This window comes from Homalodisca vitripennis, unplaced genomic scaffold, assembly GCF_021130785.1.
Source record: "Homalodisca vitripennis isolate AUS2020 unplaced genomic scaffold, UT_GWSS_2.1 ScUCBcl_6013;HRSCAF=13021, whole genome shotgun sequence".
In the NCBI taxonomy this organism is placed as follows: Eukaryota; Metazoa; Arthropoda; class Insecta; order Hemiptera; family Cicadellidae; genus Homalodisca; species Homalodisca vitripennis.
The window spans coordinates 20,337-34,466 of NW_025782134.1; the positions used below are offsets into that span (position 1 = coordinate 20,337).

The 14,130-nt window shown below is 30.5% G+C and overlaps 1 protein-coding gene across 1 annotated transcript in view; it reads left to right on the top strand.

The window, feature by feature from the left end:
* The window catches only part of LOC124373614 (bromodomain adjacent to zinc finger domain protein 1A-like), a gene marked incomplete at both ends in the record, with an annotated part of 33,455 nt that extends 19,905 nt beyond the window's left edge, over window positions 1-13,550 (top strand). The window contains 5 exons of the mRNA XM_046831967.1: window positions 3,155-3,317; window positions 5,291-5,521; window positions 6,154-6,595; window positions 7,897-8,067; window positions 13,455-13,550. Of these exons, the coding sequence (XP_046687923.1) occupies window positions 3,155-3,317; window positions 5,291-5,521; window positions 6,154-6,595; window positions 7,897-8,067; window positions 13,455-13,550 (1,103 nt within the window). The remainder of the gene's footprint in view (window positions 1-3,154; window positions 3,318-5,290; window positions 5,522-6,153; window positions 6,596-7,896; window positions 8,068-13,454) is intronic.
* Between the last annotated feature and the right edge of the window lie 580 nt (window positions 13,551-14,130).

Sequence of the window (14,130 nt, forward strand, 5' to 3'; positions counted from 1 at the left end):
TTTTATGTTTTTTTACATCAATGTGACCGTGTGTGACCATGTATTTATAGCTAGCATCAATGCGTAAGTCAATAAATTATATTATTTATGTTATTTCACTCAATATATTCAATAAATTACTTAAATAGCATTCTAATTACGACATAGACTGTTTCTCTCTAATACCACTAATTACATAATTTGCATGTCTCTTTTCATCCAAGTAAGTATGCCAGGTAACACAGTTAATAAATAACAGAATAATTGGCTGTTGTGGCACAATATTACTTTTTATGAAAACAGTTTTAAATATAATAGTACTTCATAATGCACGTATTCAACAAAGTAGTAGCGGAGTTTAGACATTGCATGAATTGAATATTCAAAGAAACAACTGCAAATTAATTGTCACCAATCTTTGTCAATTGTGTTATTCGTTACAGTCTATATTTGTCAACGCCAGCATGTCTGCTGGTTCTATATGCGGATGTTAGGATGATTGGCGGCAAACAGACGATTGCTAGATTTATTTTATCCATACATCGTACTTAGTGTAGTTATACATAGATTCTCTATAAATGATTCATACATTTTACATTAATGGGATAGTTTCTTAAAGCTCATTTTATAAGCTATCAATTCTATTATTTAAAAACAGAAGGTAGAGGATATCACTTGTAGTTTTAAAAATATATTCATTTTCCTGAATCCCTGCAATTCCTTTGAAGTAGCGTTGTATACTTAGGCTTGTTTTTTGCCAAAATGTTGAAGTTGTACCAAACGGACGTTGTGTACCAGCAAAATCGTCGTCTTGTGCCAACAGTTCATGCACCTCAGACCTGTCACCCACAATGCTGGACTGCAGTCTGCACTACAGTAGCGCTGTGTTGGTAATTGTTTTAATTTTTCTGAATTGAATACATGTATTCTCCAAACATCACAGAAAGGAAAGTTATTGGGTTACTTGAAAGACACATAAAAAATAAAGAGCTTAAAATAGGTGGTAGCAATAAATCGTCACAGAATTTCTCGTATATTGCTAGCAAACAAATTTGCTTGACTATTGCAACTTCGTGGCATTTTTTGCAAATATAACTGGTGATGATTAACAGTGCCTATTGCACTCTGTGTAAGGGCTATTTAATACAATATTACAATTGTTTATTTGGTTTCAAAATGGACTAGAGTATAGGAAATTTTTGACTGGGATAAAAAGGAAAACATCAGGAATTTAAAGAGGTTTTGAATGCTTCTTTTATATATATATATATATATATATATATATATACATTGTGTGTGTGTGTGCGTGTACGCACGCATTTGCACGTGCTCACGCATGCACTACATTACGTTAACTTTTATATCCTACATAAAATTTATGTAAAAATGGATTAACATAAAATTGTTTTTGTGCCTTATTAATTGTTCTTACAGTCTTTAAAATCTTTCATGATTAGTTATCCAAACTCCTCCATTCCCAATTTAGTTCAAATAATTGGCTTTATACAGTATATATTTTAGTGATTGTAAACTAGATACATAACTTTTAATGTATCTATAAAATTAGAATTTAATTTATTGCAAATAACAAAATAATGTTTTCTTACATGTTGCGTAAGTAATAAATTCCTGCAATGATAATATGCCTACACACAAACAACACCTACCATCACATTGAGCATTATTCTCGAGCGGAAAGATGCCTACCAAAGTAACCTGAACATGCAGCAATCTATTATGAAAGAGGGTATGCCTGCTTACTCTGAAAAATGAATGTGTTTAAATTTATATTTATAAGTGATGTGTCACAGTCAGATCTAGAATTCACTGAATCTTCCGCAAATATTCAGATTCGAGAATTGATTGACAGGATTCAACAATCGAATTGGTGGAGATCTCTTGCATAATTAATTATTGGCTGATTGACAACACAACATAATACTGATCGTTAAAACATGTTTTTACCGTACAGAATTGAATTTTCCTAATTAAACCTAATCAACAAATTATCGTGGTTTTGTAAATAATATTTCACTTGCAGTTTCTATTTTCTGTTTATGTTTGTGCAACATGTCTGCTACATGTAATATTGTGCGGATATCTAATTGTTGTTCACCTCACAATTTTTGCATTTCTAGAAATATTTTCTCTATAAAATATGAGGGCTATACAGGTCTTCATTGCTGGAAACAGGTGGTAGTCGCTAGGTGCAGGGTCCGGACTGTAAGGCCGATGTGAAAATACCTCCCTCTTAAAAACATACAGGACTTTTCGAGTCCAATTAGCTGTATGTGGTTAAGATTTTTAGTACCCATCTTGCACAAAATGTATGGTAACCTAACTTCAGCATAACAATTTCATGTAAAAATCTCCTTGAAATTTGAGGAAAATAAGTGAAAGTTCTGTTATTGTGAATCGGTGGTCTTCTTTAACCTTCTCATTGACTTAGAAATAATTTCATCTGTTGCAATGCTTGGTTGTCCACTTTATTCGTCATCATGCATATAATTCGGCCAATTTTATAACTAGTGCAACATTGATGCACTCCACCTTCAGTAATCATATCATTCCCATAAACTTCACAGACTTGGCGATAAATCTCAATTGGTTTATTGTGGTTAGCCAACAAAAACCGTATTACCGACCGCACTTGACAACTCGCGGGATTTTCAATTGTGTCACACATTTAACTGTTATTGTAAAACAACAAAGAGTGACAGTAATCTCTCACTAGCACGGCTGGATAGCCACTGAACGGATAAATGCCCTTGACATCAAAATGGCCGTGATAGGGACTCCCCTAACAGCTACAGAGCGAAATGCTATCTACTTTCTGAATACCTCTTGTATAAATTATATTTATATATTAATAAATTTGTTCATGTCTAGGGTTGGTTTTAAATTTGTCAAACATTTTAGTTTGTTAAAAGTTATACAAATTTGTGCCCATGAGAGTCTTCAATGTTGAATGTCAATTTGCATTAGTGGTGATTTTGTTTAAATTATACTTAGGTTAAAAAAAGCTATTAGGATTCGAAATTCAAGAATCAGTTTTACAAGATTCAAAATTAGATTTGAGATTAAAAAATTATGGATTCATCACTAAATTTACTATGCTTTGTTGATAGAAAATTTGTCACCGACAAAGAGCTTACTATTCTTTTTCATGTTTCAGGTGATAAATTGGCTATTCTATCTTGTCTCATCAACCAGATTCTCACCTTCTCTGCAGTTCGGGATGTTATCGACGAAAGAATGGATAAAATCAGACAGGGCAAGGTAGAACTGCGTAGCCTGCATGCCAATGACAAAAGAAGAGAACAAGAGGCCTATCAAAAGTAAGTCACCCGAGATGACTAATCACGTTGTATTAATTAAGATGGTGTATATTGGAAAAACCTGGAAAGTTATCTATGCTTTACCAATGCAACCCTCTTACATGTATGTAAAAGTCAATTTCTGTTAATGGAAACACATTTTTTAATGGAAATGATTAATGTGTTCTGCACCAAGTCTTTTACATGACCTAACAGTTTTTACACCTCTTGACACACACACACACACACACACACACACACACACACACACACACACACACGCTGTACACTTAGCTCATCTTAGTCGTTTTATTGAAAATGTTTTACATATTTTTTAATACATTTTGAACATTGATACTGGTATTAGAATATATTTAAATACACTTATAAATTTAATTTTTATTGTTTATCAATAATTGAAACCCAGTTATAATGTTGAACCTCTCCCCCTCCCCCCAACCACACAACCCACACCACCGTTATAAATAGGAATCTTAATCAGCAAATTTGGAAGTTTCATTTAGTGTTTTATCCCTTAAACCACTGTTTTAGGCATTTTAGGTTTGTGTATAAATGGCATTTAACATTTGACATTTTTAAATTGTTTATATAGTATTGATTTCTTACTACATTTTTTATCTAGCCATATATTCAGGCATAATTTAATACCCACATTAATTTTTGTATGTAATATTATTTTTTATATTAATTATTTAAAAAGTTATATAATAATATAAAATCTGTTTTTCTGACATATCCTGCAAATACAATAAACCTTCCTTTCCACTCGGCATAAGGTTAAATACAGTGTTACAGTTGTATATTTGGTTTGAAAATGAACTAGAGAATCTGAAATTTTCAACATGGAGAACTGGAGAAACCCCATGTATTTAAAAGGACTTTATGAGTCACCACCCTGTTATAGTACACATACAATTAAAAGACAAACAAGATTTGTTTCAAGACAGGATATTTGAATAAAAGTATAATCACAACATAATATATATGATAGAAATATAAATCATATGAGACATGTATATGACAAAAACAAGACACATATGAGACTTTAATTATAAGGTTCAGCTAATGAGTTGACCATATTTTATCCAAATTATTTTAAATGTTCAGTATCTGCTCACAATTATATTTACCTTTTAGATACAGTGTCATCAATACAAAAAGTAATAAATAAAATATGTGTTGTAACTCTAAACTAAAAAAATAAATCAAACAGAATAAAATTATAAATAAAAATGTGAATGTATTTTATCTAGAACTGAACCTTTTTATTTCTTAAAGCCAATTTGATGAGCTTAGAATAAAAATCGGTTTGAAGTAAATATTATTATTCATAGGAAAATTACACATTTTGAAGTAAAACACTCCAAAAAAGACAAATTTAACTGTATAGTTTTGGGTATAACACAAGATCTGAACAATTCAGAAAATTTTGTTTTACTTTTGTGAATATCTAAAGGGTTAACTATATGTCTAGATGGAAATATTCATCAGTAATCAATTCAAGTCTGTAAATCTTACATTTAAGTTTTCTCTGTGGTCAGTCCAATTCAACTTGTGTGTTGATTTTTATGTTTGACCATGAATAAAACGTAACCATGATAAAAAAGTTTTTTGTTATTTTTTTAGTGATTGATTATGTGATGTTCAGTTATCCTATTCACATAATATTTTGTGTGCTGGCTTGATTTAATAAGTGAATTGATAACCAGAATGTTATAATTATAACCATAATTCAATTCTGTGACTGGGTAACATTCATGTTCTTTTTCTCATGTAGTAACTATTTGGATTGGTGATAAGTAAGTAAAAAAAGTAATTACCTAATTTCATAAAATTGTATAAAATATACTGTCCACAGAATTTATTTTTAATATCACAAATTTTAAACTCAAATTAAATATTTTGTATCCATGAGTTTTTTTTAGTATCTTTTAAAGAAAATAGACAACTGAGAGACTACTGTTGCTCTACAGGTTAAAGGATGGTGAATGGACAGTGGAACAGCTAGAGAAAGAGAAGGAATTGCTGCATCGGAGGAAGCAAGATCAGAATCGGCGACTCAGAGAACTGAATGAGGAAAACCAAAGCAATCAGGTGTTACCATTGGGCCAAGATCGAGCTTACCGGAGGTTCTGGCTATTCACAGCAATACCAGGCCTGTTTGTAGAGCACGATGACCGACATGCTGGTACCTGCCTGCCCAAGTCAGTTTACTTACATGGGATATATCTCTTTTGTCTCTTAATGCATTTATTTGTAAATTTACCTAAGAAACCCAAAAACCATTTTATAGAAAATGTTGCTGTGCAATTGACAACAATTGTGTAGAGTTAAATTCTTGAGAAAAATGTCAATATAATATTTGAAACAAAAAATTGTTGGATTTGTGTGACTCAAAATTCAAAATTTATTAATCTCGCTCAAAAAGTATATTAATTATAATAAAATCATTTTTAATAACGTTGAAAAGCCTGCACTTTATTGCACATCCAAAATTATGTTACAGCTGCTAAATGGTTTATTGTATGTTGTATTCTTTATTTCAAATTTTATGTTTATTGATTTTTATTGTTATAACAGTATTTAGTATTTGTTTTGCATAGATCACTTAAGAGCTTTGTGTTTTGAATGGTTAGATATAGATTTTATCATTGTTAAAAATAAATTGACGGAATTATCCAGCTGAAGAGCGATTTACTTGCGTTTAATTTTATGCTAACCAGTATTCTTTTCTTCTAATTTTAATTAACATAAAGAAAACACAATGTTTCTGTAAACCTTAAGAACATGACCAAAATGTTACTATCATTTACAATAGTTTTGTTGCTTTTTTAAGGGGAACACCAGCTTTGGATTTGGGACTGTTGAATGGTGAAGATCCAGAAATGTATGTGAAGAGGTTGTTCGAACAGGGGAGCAACAAGGAGAACTTGTTGAAATCACCAACAAAGACACCGATAACACCAACTAAAACTCCTTCCAAGGCTTCTCTGCCAAAGACACCAACCAAAGGAGCCAGTCCGAGCAAGGTGGCGGAAGATAAGATCCGTAGACCTCTGACTTGTTGGGCAGACTCTTTGTGTCCTGTACACTCGGACCAGGGCGAGCGGGTGTGTTGGGCGTTCTATCAGGATGAGGCTGCGGTTGATGAGCTCATAGCCAAGCTCAACAAGCGTGGCATGCGTGAACACGCTTTGCAAGCGACACTGGAGGACGAGAGAGAGAGGATTGTACAGAGCATCACCAAGTGCCCCATATCCAGGCTCAACACGAATCTGGTACTTAGTCATTGTACCGTACAACTTTCTATACTACATTATATGTCTTGTTACATAAGTACAAAACGTACACTTGAATTAGACATAAAATCATTTAAATTACAGTTAAAAAATCTTAAGTGTACTTCAACAGATGTCTAAATTGTCTTGTTATTTTATTTGAATTGGTAAGTAGACATAAATTACCATATCTGGTGACAGATATTGAATAAACAGTGGTTACACAGAAATACATTGGTTGTTTAAAAGGTAAACATTGTGTAATAGTTACTAAGGTGTTTGTCATAAAATCCCTTCACTACCGTATATGGTGGCAGATACAGGATAAACAATAGTCTGGCAGTAGCAGATACAGGATAAACAGTAGTCTGGCAGAAATCTGTTACTTTATAGGTTTACGTTGGGTAATAGTGAAGTGTTGTTGATATAACCCCTTCACTACTATATCTAATGTGATTCTCCTCTTAGTTTGTGGAGCCATTATGACATGTTCTCCAGGCTAGATTGGTGGTTTATGACTTGCATCCTTTCCCTCAGCTCGCTCAACTCTTAATGGTCCTTACTGTATTCCCATTTAGCTCATCAGGCAACTATGAGTGGCTCACTGTATTGTGCAGTTCTAAAATTCAATCCATTTCCAAGAGTGGCTTGAAAGTGCTGCAATTTTTTGGCCAAATATGGAACTAAATTAATATTTCACTATTTGCAGCACGCACCATACCAAATATTGTTTTTGAGTTTTTTTTATCTTGAGTGCCACTAGTTGCTGTAGTGTATCATCAATTTAGTACTAATGCATTTGGTGGAGCCAAATATCAATATATGAAAGTGAGTTTATATTCCATTAATATTAAAACCTAATTGAGACTAATTCTATTTTTATATTATAAATAAAAATACCTTTAATAATAGGTAAAACCATAACTGAAATTTCATAATTCTTTTATGAGAAAATAAATAACCAATCAAAAAAGTTTGGAGGTTAAAGCTAATAATTTTTTAAGTGTTTGTGAATTGCATTGAAATCTCAGTACATGGTAAAGTGGAGACACAGAATCCAGCTGCTACTATCCATGGCTTGCCGAACGTAGAGGACAACTACTTGTAATTTCTCCTGAACTGAGTGAGATATCAGTATTGGCCACACTTAGTGGTCTGACGAGTGCAAAGGTTAAATTTCTAATTTCATCCTCTTATTTGACAGTTATGAATTAAATTTATCCATTAATTTATAGATGGCCTCTAGAAACTTAAGTAAAGTATGATAATGTATAACTCTTGGTTTTGTGTGAATCTTTCAGTGTCCAACATTAGAAACTCGCAAAAGTTCAAGAAACAATCCTCGGTATGATAATGCCAATCTAAATTTCCCTCCTGGTACTCCGTCAGAAGAAATCCTGGAGTCTGTTCTGAGAGATCTGATATTGGAAACAGAAGAGAAGATCAATGACGGATGTTTAGGTTCACTTAAGGTTGGTACTCTTTTAACCTTAATTTATATCTTAATTTTTATAAATGTATAAATATTTCACTTAACCCTTTTAATGCCAGACATTTTTTCAGTGACCATGCGAAAAATGCCAACCTGTTTTCAAAAAGTACATGCGAAGAATGCCAGACCCTTTTTCCATAATTTGACAACTATTTTTTAAAAATGTATAAATTTTTTATTTATTGAAGGAAATTATCCATTGAGGTGTTGTTTTTTATGTCATAATGTGGAGTGTTTAAAACAAATGATTATTAACATTTTTACAAATTTATATAATTTATATTTGTAAAAAACAAAAAATTAAAAAAAAAACTAAAACTAAAAAAATTTTAGTTTAAACATATAAAGGTACCTTTATTATTAGCCTTAACTAAAAATAAGTTACTGGCAATTGTACTATATTTAATTGTTAACACACACACACCAAATTTGAAGAACTTGCCTTGAAAAATAGTGAAGTTACAGCATTTTATCGAAAACCTTGTAAAGTCCACATTTTACAGTAAAATTTAGTAAGACATATTTTGATCAGTTTCATTCAAAATCACTTTAGCCCAATGTATAAAATTGTTTGTTGAAATAACAAAGAAAGTAGTTTACATAAAATTAAAATTAATTATTTACAATATTTTAGGGTACATAATTTAACATTTTTTAACACTTGTGTTTGCCGAAGCACAAAGTATGAATCCCCCTCTTTTACTCATGGTCAAACCTATTTACAATAATCACAAAACTAATAATAATATAAGCAAACTGAAATAAACAAAAGAAAAGCACGAATAATTCCCATTAAAACATAACCTAGCAACAACGTATTACCACAGCAACCAGACGCTCACTGAATGATTGGACGTAAATGAGGTTGAAAACAGCTGATAACGTCATCACATGTTGAGTTTGTATCAATAATAGTAGTGTCTAGATACAGTATGCAAAGTTTAGTGGCATTTGGTCAATAAATAAAACTACAATATAACAAAAACCGGACGAGTGCCCCCAGCGCACGTCGGCATTTTCGTAAAACCTAATGACGTGCGCTCGCGGCGCATCAGCATTTTCGAATAAACAGTGACGTGCGCTCGCGGCGCACGTCAGCATTAAAAGGGTTAACGGTTTCTCATATGTAGCGATGACTGCCACTTTTTTTTTTTCTTTCTCCATGAAAATTTATTTAGCGAAACAATCTGCTGGGAGAATTATCCAAATAACACCGATATGTCATTATTATTCATGAAATTTGCCTATTCCGAATTCTTGTGGATCTGAAGAGTATTGGGTTCCAATTAGTTGAGATTAGACTCTACTGTATGATCCATTTTATATATTTTTATTTTAGTGCTTTGTACCAATTTCTGAAATATTTGTCACCCAATATAAGACACATGTATAGGCATGCTGACTAACATAAATTTCACATTTCTTATAATTTTACTTTTCATTTGATAAAATTGGTGTCATCATTTATTAGTTTGGATTTTGAATGTTCGATCCAGTTGTAGCTGCACTAATTCCTATTTTGTATGTTATGTGCTTACAAGTTTCCTAATCTCTTAACATCTAACAACTGTTTAGTTTTGGTTTAAAATTATTTTTCATTCAATCAAATATTCACCTAAATAATATATGCCATTTCATAGTAAGTGGCATTTTTCAATTGTGCATTTATTGTTTTGCCTTTAGGTAAACATGTTTATTAACATTATCTTTGTAGTATCACTAGATAAAGGAATACAACATTTTCCACTATATAATTTTTTATTTTGTGCAAGGCCTTTCTGAATCAAAGATTCCATCATCAGGCACTTCACAAATTATCAAATGTTTACATTTTTGTAATAATAATTAATTTTATAGTAACATATGGTAAACAATTTGGATGTACGGTTAGCCAGTATAAAATATTTAATCAGAATTAAATTTTAATTTTTTAATAAATTATGATGAGAGTAAAACTGAATTTTGAATTGGTCCGTCTTCGTTATTGATAAGTTTTTCTTGATTTATGTTAATGTAAAATGTTTCCCAAGCTTTTAAGTGTATTGTGTTTGTAACTTCTTTTAATAATCGTAAATTTTTATTAGAGATTGTGTGTCCAGATTCAATACAGTGATTCGCCACAGCAGATTTTTCATTTCTTCCATATTTTATATGTGCAAAGTGTTCTTTGAATCGTGTCTTAATGTTCCTTTTAGTTTGGCCAATGTACAATTTATCACAGTCGTTGCATTTAATTTCATAAATTCCTGATTTGTTTTCGAATGTGGGTTTTGTCCTTGGGATTTCCTAATATTTGTGATAATTTGTTGTTTGTTTTATAAGTGATAGATTTTTTTGTATGCTTTTTAAAGATTTTCTGCAATTGATTTGAAATGTTACTGTATGTTGTACAGATGAATTCTTGTTTATTATCTTGAAGTGGTAGTAATGTTGTTCTAGATTTTCTTAATTTTCTTTTGATTGATTTTTGAAGTATGTTGTCAATAAGTTGTGTGGTGTAACCGTTAAAAATAGCAATATCTTTTATGTAGTTTAACTCTTTGTTGTAGTTATCGATAGATAGTGGAGTATTCAAAAGTCTGTAAATCATTGAGTTGAAACTAGCTCTTTTTTGTTGAGGTGGATGGTTAGATTCGTTGACAATAAATCTATTTATATGCGTCGGTTTCCTGTAAATGTCAAATTCAAATTTTGATTGGTTTCTAATTACTAAAACATCTAAAAATGGTATACTATTGTTTTGCTCAATTTCGTATGTAAATTTAATGGTGGGGTAAAATGAATTTAGGGTAGAGATAAAGTTTTGTAGGTTTTCATTTTTATTAAATATTGCGAAGATATCATCAACATATCTTATCCACTTTCTTGGGAAATATTTCATTTTTGTTTTAGCGGTAGTTTCAAAATAACTCATAAATATATTTGCAATGAAGCATGAAAGAGGATTTCCCATTGCTGTACCATCAATTTGAGTGTAGTATGATTCTTTAAATTGAAAAGTATTATGATTCATACACAGGTTTATTAACATAGAATATTCATCAACTATTTCTTTTTGTAAATGTATGGAAGACAACCAATTCAATATTATTTCCATTGTGTCTCTAATTGGAACATTAGGATACAGTGAAACTACGTCAAAGGATATTAGATATTCGTCTTCTTCTATAATAGTGTCTTTAATTGATTGTATGAAATCATATCTATTCTTGACCGAAAATGAAGGAAGAGGTTTTAAATTTTGAAGTGTTCTTGATAACCATTGTGATAAGAAATAGGTTGGAGAGTTTATGTTTGACACTATGGGACGCATTCCATTTCCAGGTTTGTGTATTTTTGGAAGACAATATAATTTTGGAATTGTAGGATTGGGAACTGTAAGTTTTCTGTATAATTGGTGGTCGATTAAATTTTTGCAGTTTTTTAAGGTCTCCGAAACAGATTTATTGAATCTTTAGTATAGGGTTTTTTAAACATTTGCTGTATTGTCCATTATTTAAAATTGTTTCTACTCTTTCAAAATATTCATCTTTGTCCATAATAACAATAGTATTACTTTTGTCGGCTTTCAAATAAAATACATCCTTTTGTTTTAAACTCTTTATAGTGTAACTGTGTTTATTGAGTATTGTATAGGAAGATTTTGCTTCATTTATACTTTTAGAAACAGTAGAATAATATATATCAGATCTAATTGCAGTTTTCTTACTCTCATCTAAATTTTGAATGTTACTTTCTACATCTATTATCATATTTTCGTTATCATTCTTACTTTTTAGATTAAAATGTAAACCTTTATTTAAAAGATTCATTTCTTCTTTGGAGAAGCTTTCTGATGACAAGTTACATACCAGTTGTTGATCTTCAAAAAGCGATTTGTTTTCTTCATAAAGAAGTGGTTCATTGCCATTCTTAAGTGATTTAAATTTGTTTTCCAATTTTTGTTGTTTCTTTTTATATTTAAACTCAATACTTTCAAGAATATTAAAGTATTTTTCTTGAAAAACCTCATGATAAATAGTTAATAAATGTTTAGTTATTTCCAAGTGTAATTCTAAGGCCTGTAACGATAAGTTTTCTTGCTTAGAGTAAAGATTTTTTATTTCAAGATTAAGCCAATTTAATTTTGAATTATATAAGACTTTATCTGTAGTTTTATTTTTGATTGGTATGTTAACTTTAATAAATTTTGGAAAAACTTTGTTTCTCTTACATTTTCTTAAAAACTGAATGTCTAAATCTAATAACCTTACTTTTTGTTTGTATTTGTGAAGTCTGTTTAGCTCACTGGGCTTGAGTGCCATGTTGAATGTAGAATCTTGGAGCATTGGAAAAACGAGTAATTGTAGTATCACTAGATAAAGGAATACCACATTTTCCAATATATAATTTTTTATTTTGTGCAAGGCCTTTCTGAATCAAAGATTCCATCATCAGGCACTTCACAAATTATCAAATGTTTACATTTTTGTAATAATAATTAATTTTATAGTAACATATGGTAAACAATTTGGATGTACGGTTAGCCAGTATAAAACATTTAATCAGAATTAAATTTTAATTTTTTAATAAATTGTGATGAGAGTAAAACTAAATTTTGAATTGGTCCGTCTTCGTTATTGATAAGTTTTTCTTGATTTATGTTAATGTAAAATTGGCCAAACTAAAAGGAACATTAAGACACGATTCAAAGAACACTTTGCACATATAAAATATGGAAGAAATGAAAAAATCTGCTGTGGCGAATCACTGTATTGAATCTGGACACACAATCTCTAACAAAAATTTACGATTATTAAAAGAAGTTACAAACACAATACACTTAAATGCTTGGGAAACATTTTACATTAACATAAATCAAGAAAAACTTATCAATAACGAAGACGGACCAATTCAAAATTCAATTTTACTCTCATCACAATTTATTAAAAAATTAAAATTAAATTCTGATTAAATATTTTTATACTGGCTAACTGTACACATCCAAATTGTTTACCATATGTTACTATAAAATTAATTATTACTACAAAAATGTAAACATTTGATAATTTATGAAGTGCCTGATGATGGAATCTTTGATTCAGAAAGGCCTTGCACAAAACAAAAAATTATATATTGGAAAATGTTGTATTCCTTTATCTAGTGATACTACAATTACTCGTTTTTCCAATGCTCTCAAGATTCTACAACATTATCTTTGTTTTCATAACGATATTAAATCCGATTTTGTTTAAGTAGATTAAGTTTTTTTTACTTCTATCTGTAGTATATTATAATGGAACATTTATTTGTTATTTATCTTTTAAAACAAGTTGTATGAATTAGATGTTAGAACTTATATAAGTAACTCTGTGATGTCTCTGTTAGGTACATGACAGAAAAGCCTGGCGAGAGGCTATTGCTAACAGCTCATATGATCAGCAGTGTGAGAAACTTGTTTGGGGAGGAAGTAGTAGAAACAATGTAAGTAAATATATGTTTTAATACCCCAAGTTTGGTACAAATTACATTTACATGTTGTAAATAAAGTAACAATGAGTGGATGCATATTTGTCATTGAAGATTACCTGACCTGTATGCACTTTGACAGTTATAATGATTTAGTTTCAGTAAGTGCTGTATGAATAATAGATAACAGTATACATATTTTATCTTATATAAACTAATAATAGATACTATCCAAAGTAAAATAATTAATCTGAATTTGAATACTATGAAATGTCGTATTTAGCTACTTGTATTAAGTATTAATTAGCTACTTGTAATTAGTATTAAAAGATAAGACACTAAAATTTAGTTTAGTGTTCACCATTTAGTGATGTGAAACATTTTCTATTTATAACATAGTTTTAAACTTTGCCCCTATGTTATAAGTGGAGCCTCTAATTTATGATCAGCAGCTAATCTGTGGGCCCTTAAGAAAGATAACTTGTAGGAAAACAGTAAAACTCACCTAAATGGAGCATTGAAAATTTACACATTTAACCCTTTAAGCATCATAAAAAATTAGACCTGATCTTTGATAAAGTTACAATTTTTTTAA